Source organism: Haliotis asinina, chromosome 14 (genome assembly GCF_037392515.1).
Source record: "Haliotis asinina isolate JCU_RB_2024 chromosome 14, JCU_Hal_asi_v2, whole genome shotgun sequence".
In the NCBI taxonomy this organism is placed as follows: domain Eukaryota; kingdom Metazoa; phylum Mollusca; class Gastropoda; order Lepetellida; family Haliotidae; genus Haliotis; species Haliotis asinina.
The window spans coordinates 4,563,292-4,576,365 of NC_090293.1; the positions used below are offsets into that span (position 1 = coordinate 4,563,292).

Here is a 13,074-nt window from a genome sequence, read left to right on the forward strand (position 1 = left end):
TTGAATATTGTTGTTGAGGGTGGTGTTAAACAGCTAGCCAACCAACCAACCAACCAATCTTTCCTCATACTCTCCTCTCCCCCTCACTTCACACTGCGATGCTGCTTATTGCTTTACCTGTGTTGTCACACAAACAACTAACTGTGTGTGTCTGTGTGTGCGCGTGAGTGCGTGTGAGATTGGGGCGCGTGTGTGTGCGAGTGTGCATGCGTGTGCGTGCGTGTCTGTGTCTGTCTGTGTCTGTCTGTTTGTGTCTGTGTCTGTGTCTGTGTGTTTACTAACAGTGTGTTGTGTTTCAGACTGACGCAGGCACGCCATTGCATGAAGCTGCTACTTACTGTAAAACTGATGTCATCAAACTCCTGCTAGACCGAGGTAAGATGAGCAACATTTGGAATGCACTTGTCAAAGTGATGAATGAAGAACACTTGCCTCTTAATTTTATAGTGAGTGAGTGAGTGAGTGAGTGAGTGAGTTAATATGTAACGTCACGTCGGCAATATTTCAGCCATATCATGGGGAGAACATTCAGCAATGAAAAGGACCATATGTACGTTATGAAACCAGTCAACGAAGGACAGTAAAACAACTAGAATATCACGATTAGCATCAAAAAGTTAAAACAGCTATAAATAAATGGACAATACAGTTCTTGATTCTGTAATTTTGATAGGAAGGAGACCTTGAATCCTGATCATTTGGAAATATAGACTTGCTTAATTTAGAACTGTGGTATTATGACAGGTACTTTATAAAAGTTTGAATAAAATGGTTCAGGGACTGAGACAGACTGAGTGAGGTCTGCAATACCAAATTGCAATCTTGTAGCCAAAGGGAGTTAACTCCTTACGACTTGTCTTTGCAAGTTTGTCATATAAGACAATATCACACCATTTGTAGGAAGTTGGTTTCTAGTTAAAATGCTTGCTTGCTTTGTTTTTGAAGGTCTGGATCAGAAATTTATATCAAATACTGAAACTGACACTTTTTGAGTTGAAAGTTTTGCTTCTTGAAGTTTCTGCAGTTTCAGATGATATCGTGAAAAATATTGTGAGTCAGTAAACAAAATATTTTCTTCTCTGGAAGTACGAATCTGTATATAATGTTATAGGCAGATACACTGGTAGGAACTGAGCATGCAATGTGTGTGAGACGCATGGAATGATAGTGCTAATCAACAGTGCGTGTATGTATTCAGTAGAAGTGCCTTGTGTAACACCTAGTATTGTCTGTTTTGCAGTATGTAGTTGTAACAATATGTAAATATTGCAATATTTGCAAATTTGAAATTAGAAATTTACATATGATAGGCTTTTTGATGATGAAGGCAATGGGAGTTTATCTCTTTCTATATTTGCTGTCACCTCCAACACCTGCAACCCAAGCAACTCTACAGTAGCTCACACTTGTATGTTTGTTGACCTTTTTTGTGTTCATGTTATCTGTTTGTGTTCTGTGCTGTCAACGCGGACCTTCATGTGTGTTGTAGGTGTCATGGTGGATGAGGAAGATGGACGGGGACTCACAGCTGCTGAAATCCTCAAATCACTGCCGTCACAGAAGGCCCTGGAGGCCATGAAGCTCATCAGTGGTGAGTGTCAGTGTCGATTGTAGGGAGTACAAGATTTTGTGAGCTAAGGTGTCCTTAAAGTTGTGAGCCTGTTTGGTTCTTTACTCTCCTTTGATTGACATGTATGACTAATGCGCCTTTAAGATTTGTCTTTTGACCATCATTAAAGATTTTGTAAGAATACAATGGATTAAAATTGAATTTCTGACAGACCTTCTCTATGAGCAAATAGACTCCAATTCCCTACATGGGTACAATGTGTGTAGCTCATTTCTGGTGTTCTTTGCTGTGATATTGGTGGAGTGTTGCTAAAAATGGCATAAAACTCACTCATATCATGACAGCCTTATGTCCCCTTGATTGATCTGTAATGGTAACTCTTGCACACGCAGATCACATCAAAGGCCTGACCAAGGTTGTGCTGCAGGACAGGACACCTTCAGAAGATGAGTACGACTTCAGCCCTGAGGACCATCCCATCCCGGTGCCAGATGCCGAGCCATCCCCCCCAGTCCAGAACAGTGACCCCATTGCACAGATGTACGCAAAGGTCGTCAGTGACAATAGAGAGAAGGCAGCACCAAAGAGGCAAGAAAGGTCAGCACCCTGCAACTGAGGCCATATGTCTTTGTTTGTTGTTTAGTGCCATACTTTGCAGTTTTCTTGCTGCATGTTGACATTCTGTACATAACTGAGTCCAGAAAAGACAATCCAGTGATTGACAGCATAAGCATAGGTCTGTGCAGCTGAGATACAATGATGTGCATCAACCATGACCGACCACCCAATTATGTTAGTAGTCTCTCTCAACAACACTCTTCTCATCAGCAAAGAGCAGCTGATATGGCTCATTCAGACAAAGGATGTTGCATTCACTTCTTTCAAAAGAGAAATCTCACACATCACTAATAATACAACATCTGTTCACCATTTTCTGCTTCTTATTAACATGTCAGACCATTAACCAGTTTACCCTGTTTTTGAACAGTATCATATATTTTCTACTGCCTCAGCCCTGTGAGCCCGGATGTATCCCCCCCTCCCATCCCACCTCGAGCGCCCTCTATCCGCTGTTCCCGGAATCCTCTGGAGACAGCACGGCGATCACCTCCTGTTACTAGTTGCCCGGCAACAGGCATCTCCATGACAACATCTTCAGCTGCAGAAGCTGTTGCTAAGGTACTGATGGATGTGGTGTGGTCGTAACAACAGAACTGTTTTCTATTTTCATTTTTACCAAATTTGAAGTTTCTTCGTTTGCTCACTCATTTTCACTTGTAAACAAACACAGATAACTTTCATACACTCTTCGATATACTTTTGAGAAAACTCCAAAGAAACTTTACAGATGTTTAATATTCTCAGCTTCTCCAGATCTCAAACCACATATAGTTTTCCAAAACATCTAAGACTAGCATCACTTCGTGATCTCCTCTGTTAAACTGATATATCTGAAATGCTATTAAAAGCTGCATTACATCTGCCTGCATCAGCCTGAAGTGACCTACATACAGTAGTATCTCCTGTCTCAGTTGTTGTCATTGTTCTCTACAGGAGCACCCAAAGAAGCCACCCCGGCGGCGCCCCACCCGACTCAGCCAGTCCAGTCAGCAGATGGAATCTCAGGAAACCACTCAGGAGGCAGATGAACGCAGCTTAGACACAGATGATACTGTGTCAAGTCATCGCGAGGAGACAGATGGCAGCGAAGATTGTGGCGCTGTGAAGTCTGTGTCTTCTACTTCCACTGCACCTAAAGACCAAACTAAACTTCCAAGTCCTGTGTATTGTAATATTCTGCCAAAATCTGAGTCTATGAAATCAGAAGTAACTGTTTCTGAAGATCTGCAGGGACAGAATGAGATAGAAGAACAGGGAGAATCTATAGAATGTTCGCAAGTAACAGAAGCTCAACCCGCGCCCTCACCAGATGTGATTCAGAGTGATAAGGGAGATAACTCTGCACAGCCAGAGACTTCCTCAGAGATCACAAGTGACTCTGTTGATGTCTCTAATAACACAGATGTATTTAGTTCAGATGACTGGTCCCGGAGTGAAGTGTCTGCCATTGAGAAAGAAAAGACTGATCATTCTGAAGATTTCTCCACGGCCACCTCTGACGATGGACTCTCAACTTCCAGTGTCTCAGTTATTGGTAGATATTGGTTGATTTACAATTAATGGTCTTGGAAACAAGGCAGACATTTAAGCACTTTCCACACACATGCTCAGGCTTATATCTTTTTGTTTTGTTTAACAATTTAAGTAACATGGATGTATTTTGATCCCCCTGGCACCTCGTCTGTCTGCCCACCCGCCCGTAATCATTTTGTTCCAGAGCATAACTCAAAAACCGTTCAGTAGTTTTCAACCAAAACTGATAGTAATCTGAACCTATGGTTGTGCCTTTTGCTATTTTGCTTCGTTTCTGGAGCAGAACTCAAAAACCGTATATTATTTTTCTGCAAAACTTGGTAGATATATCAATCAGAACCCAAAGTGCTGCCTTTTGCTGTCTCCAGGTTTTTGTGATCTATTACTTTCTCGGTTTCCATGGAAACATTTCGGACTTAGTCTTGAAATGTGAGAGATGTGTTTCGTTTCCTGGGCAGAACGCAAAAACTTCTTAATATCTGTCAGTAAAACTTGGTAGATTTGTGGGGCAGCCCCCAAAGTGCTGCGTTTTGCTATTTACAGTTTTTTATGATTCATCATTTTCCCAGTTTCCACAGAAACAATGCTGACAATCTCAAAATGGAGGGATGTTTTCTGGAGCACAATTTGAAAAATTTCAGCAAAACTTGTTAGATATGTGAGGCAGATCACAAAGTGGTGCCTTTTGCTATTTACAAATTTTTGGCATTTCTATTTTTTCCGTTGTTGTCCTTGGAAACAATTCGGACTTAGTCTCAAAAAGGAGGGAGTGGCTTTGTTTCTGGAACACAACTCGAAAACCAATTGATATCTTTCAACAGATCTTGGTAGATATATGAGACAGATCTTGAAATGGTGCCTTTTGCTGTTTACAGATATATGGCATTTATGTTTTTAATAATTTCCATGGAAACGATTCAAACTAAACAATAAAAAAAACATCAAGAAACCTTCAGATGATTTGTCCTTTCACATATGTGGGGGCCGGGGGGATATGTCAGCTTCTGATGATTCTTGTTTCATTTCTCTACCAAGTATCTATACAATTTTAGTGTTATCATTGTATAAAATTCAGTTATCAAATCATCAAAGGCATGTAATAGCTATTAAACTACTGTCAAATTATTTTAATTTTGATAAGGCCAAAATATGCTTATGTGTGAGTGCATGCATGCTACAGAGTTCACAGCAATATCAGAATGCATCAAGGTTTATCTTGCCTTTGTAAAATTTGGTGAATATTTTCAAGTTGTGATATACCCTGTTTAATGTCTTATTGCTCTGTATTGATCTGTAAGGTTACTCAATGACCAGATTCATGTACAGGTTTTATTGAATACTTCTATTAAGTATGTCAGAAATCAGACATTTTGCAAAACATTTCCAACGGAGTGATGAAAACTGATCAAAGTGTCTATTTATCTGTTCAGGAGCTTTCGATGGTACTGATCGTGTTCAGAAGCCAAGTTCACTGGAATTTGAGAACAAGAGGTCAAGTCGTTCCAGTGTGGATGTCCCCCTGTCTCCCACTGGCTATGTTCAGCCCCCCACGCCAGACTACCCCCCTCCTTCACCGAGCACGGCAGTGCAGGGCATTACCCAGAAGATTAACCCCCAGGTAGGTCTGGTAGAAGGCTGCATGATGTTATACAAGACCTCATTCTTGATATCTCTAGGGTCAAAATAAATCTTCACTATACCCTGGATGCTTCTACGGCGTTCTAAGAGTAGCCAGTCAGCTAAGCAGGTGTTACAATCAAACTTGCCAGTGTCGAAAAAGGTAGCAGTTGCAACTGATTTGGGGGAAATCATACAGACAAACTGACAGGTTCGAAACTTTTGCAAATATGCAAGAACTGCTTCTGCCTCTTTCAGAGAACCTCTGCATCATTTGGGTTGCCAGATTTAAATGGTTAGATAATTTAAAAAGCAAAGGTGAGTTTTGATTGGTACACTCATCTTTCCAGTGTAGACACCTGATTGGATAAAAAGCCTGCCAAGGGAGGTAATAAATGGGTAAATGCATCCAGGGTATAATTGAGATTTATCAGAACGTATATCCTGGAGATATACACCTTTGTCATTCAGTGTTACAAAAATCATACTGGTCCCGACCAGGACATTGCTGGAAAACGACTCACACTCATACTTTGTACTATGTATGTATTGACAGAGTAATACATGATGTCATATGGTCACTTATAGGAGGATTCAGTGCTATATAAATTTTCGTTATTATTATTGTTATTATTATGTAGAACTGAATTGGTAGTATCCTGTGAGGGTAAACTGGGCTCAGTATGTCTTTGCTGGATGTTATAGTGTTTTATTACCCATATGGTGAAACATAACCAGTGCAGATGTTACTCTTGCCTAGCAACCATTTCTATATTTTGTCGTCTGTGACATCATTAAGCAATTGAACGCAATGTCAGTGAAGAAGGACATCACACTTGCATGCTGTGTTTGGTGTAAGTTCGTGACACACTTGCTTGTGTAATAGTCTCTCTGTATTGGCCTGTGATGTATAATTGTATATGAGCAGATGTGGTCATCTTGACTCTATCTAATAGAGAGATGGAACAATGTGATACTCATGACTGATACTTTATTTAAGCTGGAAAGTGTAAATTAACAAAACTTCTACCTTTTAGGAAAAGAGAAAATCCAAAGACATGGAGACCCTTACAGAAGCTTCCATACTTGCCAGTCTCCAAAACAAGCCAGTTAAGCCGCCAGGCAAGCCACCAATCAAGCCACCTATCAAGCCACCTATGAAAGTCCCTGTAAAACTTCCCGCGGACAATAACAACATCCAGTCTACTGACAGCAGCACCAGTGTAGAGGAGGAGGAGGAGGACCAGGACGCCATGCTGCCTCCACCCAAGGTGGAGCGCATAACCTCCAAGGTCCTGGAGACTGTTATAGAACGAGCAGAGGAGCCCAGTCAGTCTGGGAGTAATGGAGAAATTACCACAAACACGCAGCAACTCACGGAACATGTACAGTTACGGCGAAGGATTAGTTCAGAGAGTACTAGTGAGGCTGACACCGAAACAAGCATATTTGCAGGTAGGGCAAAATATTGTCTTTTCCTTTTGTTTGTATCTCTTTTAGTCGATTTTGGATGATTTTTCTTCCAGAGTTTTAAATTCAAGTGTTCTATTTGTCCGAATACTGTTCTACACAGTGATGTTGGTACTGATATTGATAACTGACATACGTCAAAACAAACTTACTCTAGTGCTAGTGTGGCAGTGTTAAGATGGTGGCATTGTTTAACAGAGCCCAGGTTTATTTCACTGGTGAAAAAACAATTCTTTAATGTTATGACTTCGATTAAATTAGGCTTACAGACAAAGGGATATAAGTGAATTTCATGATACATGGTGCTATGAATCTTAAGCATTCTCATCTTTGCCCGTATGATAGTTGTCAGAGTTACGAGCTATGGGAAAGTCAAGGCATGTACTTCTTCATTCTGCTTCCCTGAAGCATAATATTCTGTTCTTACCTCTGAGTGATTTTACCTCAAAAGTAGTTTTCAAAAATCATTACCTTCATAAAGTCAGGTTAACATGTCATTGATTTCTCTTTCTATTTTTCATGTACATCATGTTCTTTGGGAACTATTTTATTTCAAGGATATCACCTGCTAAATACTGTTTTCTTACCACTAGAGAAAAAAATGAATTTGATGAAAGTGTAACCCTTAGATAAGACGACTTTCTACAGACTGCTTTTTAGGTCCTCATATCTCTGGTCATGTATGGTAGTAAACATGGAGTTTGAAAAGCGTGTCATTGCAGAAAAGTGAAAAGTGATTAATATTAGGGAATATTTTGCCAGGTACAAATGTTTCTGGTTAGGACTGGTGTGACTTACAAGGATAACAGGTTGAGGCAGTGCTTGTGTTATTTCGGACACCTGACAGATCATCCTGCACATTCCTTTGAACATAATTTGTTTTCTTTCACAAAAGCCTTCCTGACATAATTTCCCTTTTTGAAGGTGCGTTGGGAATGAATTGTAAAGAGAAAGCATGTTCCATCTTCCTTTTCTTTCAAGAAATTTGATTTTAGAGTTATCTCCCTTGTATGCGTCACTTTCTTATCAACACTTCTTGTCATCAACCCATCGGACAGAACTGTCAAAATTCAACCACACCATAAAAGCTTGAGAACTTCAGAAGATATCAGTTCCGTACCCTGTAATAATCTGTTAAACAATTCAATGATATACAGCGCCAGTAAGTGATTCTCCATTCTTAACGGTTCTGAATGTACCGTTTTATAAAGGCATCTGTTTTCCTTCTGTGTTGTTGCTCAGCGCTGTCCAGAAGCTCTCAATGTAAGTGCCCCTCAATGCATGCCTTGATATTTCTTCATAGTCTTGTATTATTCTAGACAATCATTCACTTCCCATTAAGTGGTATCTATATATCAGCATCTCACATCTCTAGTTTTCGTGTTGTGCTGCTGTTATCACCTCATCAGCCTGTATCTCATTGTCCAGTGGATATTGTACACAGTGCTGTCAGTGGGGTCTCGGGTGTAGAACAGTCCCAGGCATGCTGGCCATGTAGGGAGTTACTGTCTTTATACAAATGACACTTTAGCATTATCATATTTGATGGGGTACTAGTGTTTTTTTTAACTTAACTGTTACATGAAATTTAGAATTCCCAGGGGTATGTATGTATCTGAAGTACTCTGAAAATCAACAAGAACCCTGGTACTCTACAGAATGTTGCATGTATAAAGCCAAATGGATTTTAAACAAGTAAACATGTTGTATATTTGTGGATATGATTGAAATAGTTATAAAGAGAAGTCAGTTATGCCCAAACTTAGTTAGCTAGGTAAACTTATATCACGACATGACAGCAATGATTCATTTGGCCCATTTCATTTGGAGTTTTGTTTTGGTGGAATGAGGTTCTGGTTTGTCTGAGAAATTGAGCTAGTATTGAAAGATGGACATGTATTGTGATGCACAAGGCTGTGTATTTGGATATGTATGATGAATATATATATTGATATAATAAATATTCTGATGTTAATTGGACAAGAATTTGTGATGTAACCATGATCTTAGTGAGAAAGAATTGTTTTGCATTTTTGAGGAAGCTTCAAGCATATTGCTATTTTTTTTTAAGTAAGCATAAAATACATATTAACATTTTTAATCATTCTACTGACCTGTAATAATGAATATCTTGATTCTTATCCTTGAAATGAACACTGGGAATGGTAGTTTTTGTCAAAATATTTTCAACATAGAATACTTCAGAACAATATATGTAGAATTATGTTTATTTTTACATTTCAGTTACAGATTTTGAAATTTGATGCATTCTGTAATTTTGTTCCTATTTCCCTAGTGTGTTGTGTTCTATTTATCATGTATTTGACTGATGACATGTTCAATATGTCTTGTTAGTACAGTGAGGTGTGTCTCCATGTTACTGTGGATGTCATTATATGTGTATCCACCTACATCATGATCATCTATGTGGTGTATACGCCAGTTATTCCTGGTCCATCAGTTGTCATCATTGTCACCATGGTTACCTACTCGTCGTATGTCATGTGGTGAATAATTGAACAATGTAAAGGATTGTTGTCACTGACATAAAAAAACAATGCATATATGCATTCAGTGAGGGCTGTATGATACACCTGATATGCTCCTTCATAATAGATGGAGATACATAAAGAGAACAGGATATATGTTGCAGTGAGGGCTGTATGATACACCTGATATACTCCTTCATAATAGATGGAGATACATAAAGAGAACAGGATATATGTTGCAGTGAGGGCTGTATGATACACCTGATATACTCCTTCATAATAGATGGAGATACATAAAGAGAACAGGATATATGTTGCAGTGAGGGCTGTATGATACACCTGATATACTCCTTCATAATAGATGGAGATACATAAAGAGAACAGGACATATGTTGCAGTGAGGGCTGTATGATACACCTGATATACTCCTTCATAATAGATGGAGATACATAAAGAGAACAGGATATATGTTGCAGTGAGGGCTGTATGATACACCTGATATACTCCTTCATAATAGATGGAGATACATAAAGAGAACAGGATATATGTTGCAGTGAGGGCTGTATGATACACCTGATATACTCCTTCATAATAGATGGAGATACATAAAGAGAACAGGACATATGTTGCAGTGAGGGCTGTATGATACACCTGATATACTCCTTCATAATAGATGGAGATACATAAAGAGAACAGGATATATGTTGCAGTGAGGGCTGTATGATACACCTGATATACTCCTTCATAATAGATGGAGATACATAAAGAGAACAGGACATATGTTGCAGTGAGGGCTGTATGATACACCTGATATACTCCTTCATAATAGATGGAGATACATAAAGAGAACAGGATATATGTTGCAGTGAGGGCTGTATGATACACCTGATATACTCCTTCATAATAGATGGAGATACATAAAGAGAACAGGATATATGTTGCAGTGAGGGCTGTATGATACACCTGATATACTCCTTCATAATAGATGGAGATACATAAAGAGAACAGGATATATGTTGCAGTGAGGGCTGTATGATACACCTGATATACTCCTTCATAATAGATGGAGATACATAAAGAGAACAGGATATATGTTGCAGTGAGGGCTGTATGATACACCTGATATACTCCTTCATAATAGATGGAGATACATAAAGAGAACAGGATATATGTTGCAGTGAGGGCTGTATGATACACCTGATATACTCCTTCATAATAGATGGAGATACATAAAGAGAACAGGATATATGTTGCAGTGAGGGCTGTATGATACACCTGATATACTCCTTCATAATAGATGGAGATACATAAAGAGAACAGGATATATGTTGCAGTGAGGGCTGTATGAGACACCTGATATACTCCTTCATAATAGATGGAGATACATAAAGAGAACAGGATATATGTTGCAGTGAGGGCTGTATGATACACCTGATATACTCCTTCATAATAGATGGAGATACATAAAGAGAACAGGATATATGTTGCAGTGAGGGCTGTATGATACACCTGATATACTCCTTCATAATAGATGGAGATACATAAAGAGAACAGGATATATGTTGCAGTGAGGGCTGTATGATACACCTGATATACTCCTTCATAATAGATGGAGATACATAAAGAGAACAGGATATATGTTGCAGTGAGGGCTGTATGATACACCTGATATACTCCTTCATAATAGATGGAGATACATAAAGAGAACAGGATATATGTTGCAGTGAGGGCTGTATGATACACCTGATATACTCCTTCATAATAGATGGAGATACATAAAGAGAACAGGATATATGTTGCAGTGAGGGCTGTATGATACACCTGATATACTCCTTCATAACAGATGGAGATACATAAAGAGAACAGGATATATGTTGCTCTTTTCTCTCTTCTATTTTACAAAGCAAACTTACAAAACAATCACTTGTATATACATATGAACAACTTCTCTGTATTTAGAATTTAAATACTAGCTTGTCAATAGTGCTCCATGTCTTAAGGATGACTATTCTTGTTTGACTATTCTTGACTGGAGTGACTGAGGTTTGGAGAGGGGTAATGAATTTACACTTCGATTATTTGTAAAGAAACATACAATTGGTAAAATTATTGATATAGTTTGTTCAGTAATAAGTGATGTGTCAGGTACTGAAATCTGTGCCCTCCATCAGAGTTACAAAGATGGCTAATTTCAGTGTTTGTTATAACTCAACTAGCCACAGTTATGACAATCTGTGCCATGTCTCCTAGTCATAACATTATATATTGGGATCTCTTCTCTAGAGTTAAGCAATAATATGTGGGCTATTTTTAACTGGGGCTATCATGCAGATTTGACTTTTGACTCGACTAGAGGCAGCTGCAGACTGCATTCAGGATCTGTACACCAGGAAAAGAGATAAAATGCCGTCTTCTTTATTTCATGTATATCACAAACTGTTGGGTATCATCATTTGATTTTGTTTTGATATATGTGTAAGTACCACCTCAATCTTCTGGATTGAACAAGAAGAACACTGTTTATGCAAATGGTTGCCAGTGTTGAGTCATATCAACTTGCAAAGAAGCAAATGCAACAATGGAGAGGCCATGGGACATTTACAAATCATGACCTTTCGGTATCAGTTTCAGTTTCTCTATGTATTACTTATTATTAAGAAAGAAATGTGTTTCATTGCAACAATAAAACAGAAAATAATTTATAATATTGCTACAGGATCAAATATCAAGCAGTGCTTTACTTCTGTCAGATGTGGAATATCATTTGTATAAACCTTGAATGTTGACAGTCACATGATCAGATTGACATCTTGTTTACAAATGTATGTTCAGATCTTTGCATTTGGACAAAAAGAGCAAGAAAATCTGTAATCCAAAGAATTACTGCCTTGAGATAAAAGGAAAGTGATGCCAGTGGTTTGGGCTAGAACAAAGGGAGATAACTCCTCCAGCACCGTCCCATGCTGTGCCTTGTGTTGGTCTGAATGAGTCACTTCCCGGCAATGGAGCAGTGTTTGTCTTAGTGAAATGCTGGCTGCCTGGCCATCTGTACGGGAGCTACTAGCTGTGCTGTAATATTGCATGGTCCCGCACACACATCCTAACAATCACAGTTGATTTGTACAAAGACATTGACACCTCTTTGTATTTCTTGGATCTCTCACAGTGACTGTCACGGAGCATTGGTGAGTTGCTTCAACTTGGAAGGAATTACCTTGACTGTATTAAGAGGAATATTCCAGTATTTTTTCATACTTGCATGACACTGGCACAAACTTGTTTTTTTAAATATTTATGCACCTTTGAAGTTGAACTTTAAGTTGGTTTGGGATGTTTAATATTTTTATTATCGACAGTGTGAAGTGTGATAATGGTTGTGGCTGAATATTATGATATACTGTTCATGTTTCGGTCCATACCCAGCTGTATTTGACTTGTCAGAAACATGATTTTGAGAATGGAATATGTTATTATCTACACCTGCTGTTATGATATAATATTGGCTAATATTGACATGTAACTGGAAATGGGTTTCTATTCATGCTGTTGACACAGAGTGTAGCGTGGCCACCATTAAGAGAATTGGCTGGAATATTCAACAGTGAAGTACTTGCTGTGTTGGATGAACTATAGGTAGTTGTCAGGACGGTATTACAATTTTGTCTCATCACATATACCAATGAAGCACTGGTGCTATCTAAATACAACCGGATACTGATGCCAAATTGATATTGTTTGAAATAATAATTTGAATAACTGGATATGCATTATTTC

At 38.7% G+C, this 13,074-nt stretch overlaps 1 protein-coding gene across 2 annotated transcripts in view; it reads left to right on the plus strand.

Moving 5' to 3' along the window:
* Positions 1-13,074, plus strand: part of LOC137261298 (ankyrin repeat and SAM domain-containing protein 1A-like) — a 166,213-nt gene that overhangs the window by 47,922 nt on the left and 105,217 nt on the right. For both annotated transcript variants that reach the window (XM_067799022.1, XM_067799021.1), the window contains exons 6-12: positions 300-375; positions 1,490-1,591; positions 1,963-2,167; positions 2,584-2,749; positions 3,125-3,725; positions 5,155-5,342; positions 6,379-6,796. In XM_067799022.1, coding sequence (XP_067655123.1) covers positions 300-375; positions 1,490-1,591; positions 1,963-2,167; positions 2,584-2,749; positions 3,125-3,725; positions 5,155-5,342; positions 6,379-6,796 — 1,756 coding nt within the window. The remainder of the gene's footprint in view (positions 1-299; positions 376-1,489; positions 1,592-1,962; positions 2,168-2,583; positions 2,750-3,124; positions 3,726-5,154; positions 5,343-6,378; positions 6,797-13,074) is intronic.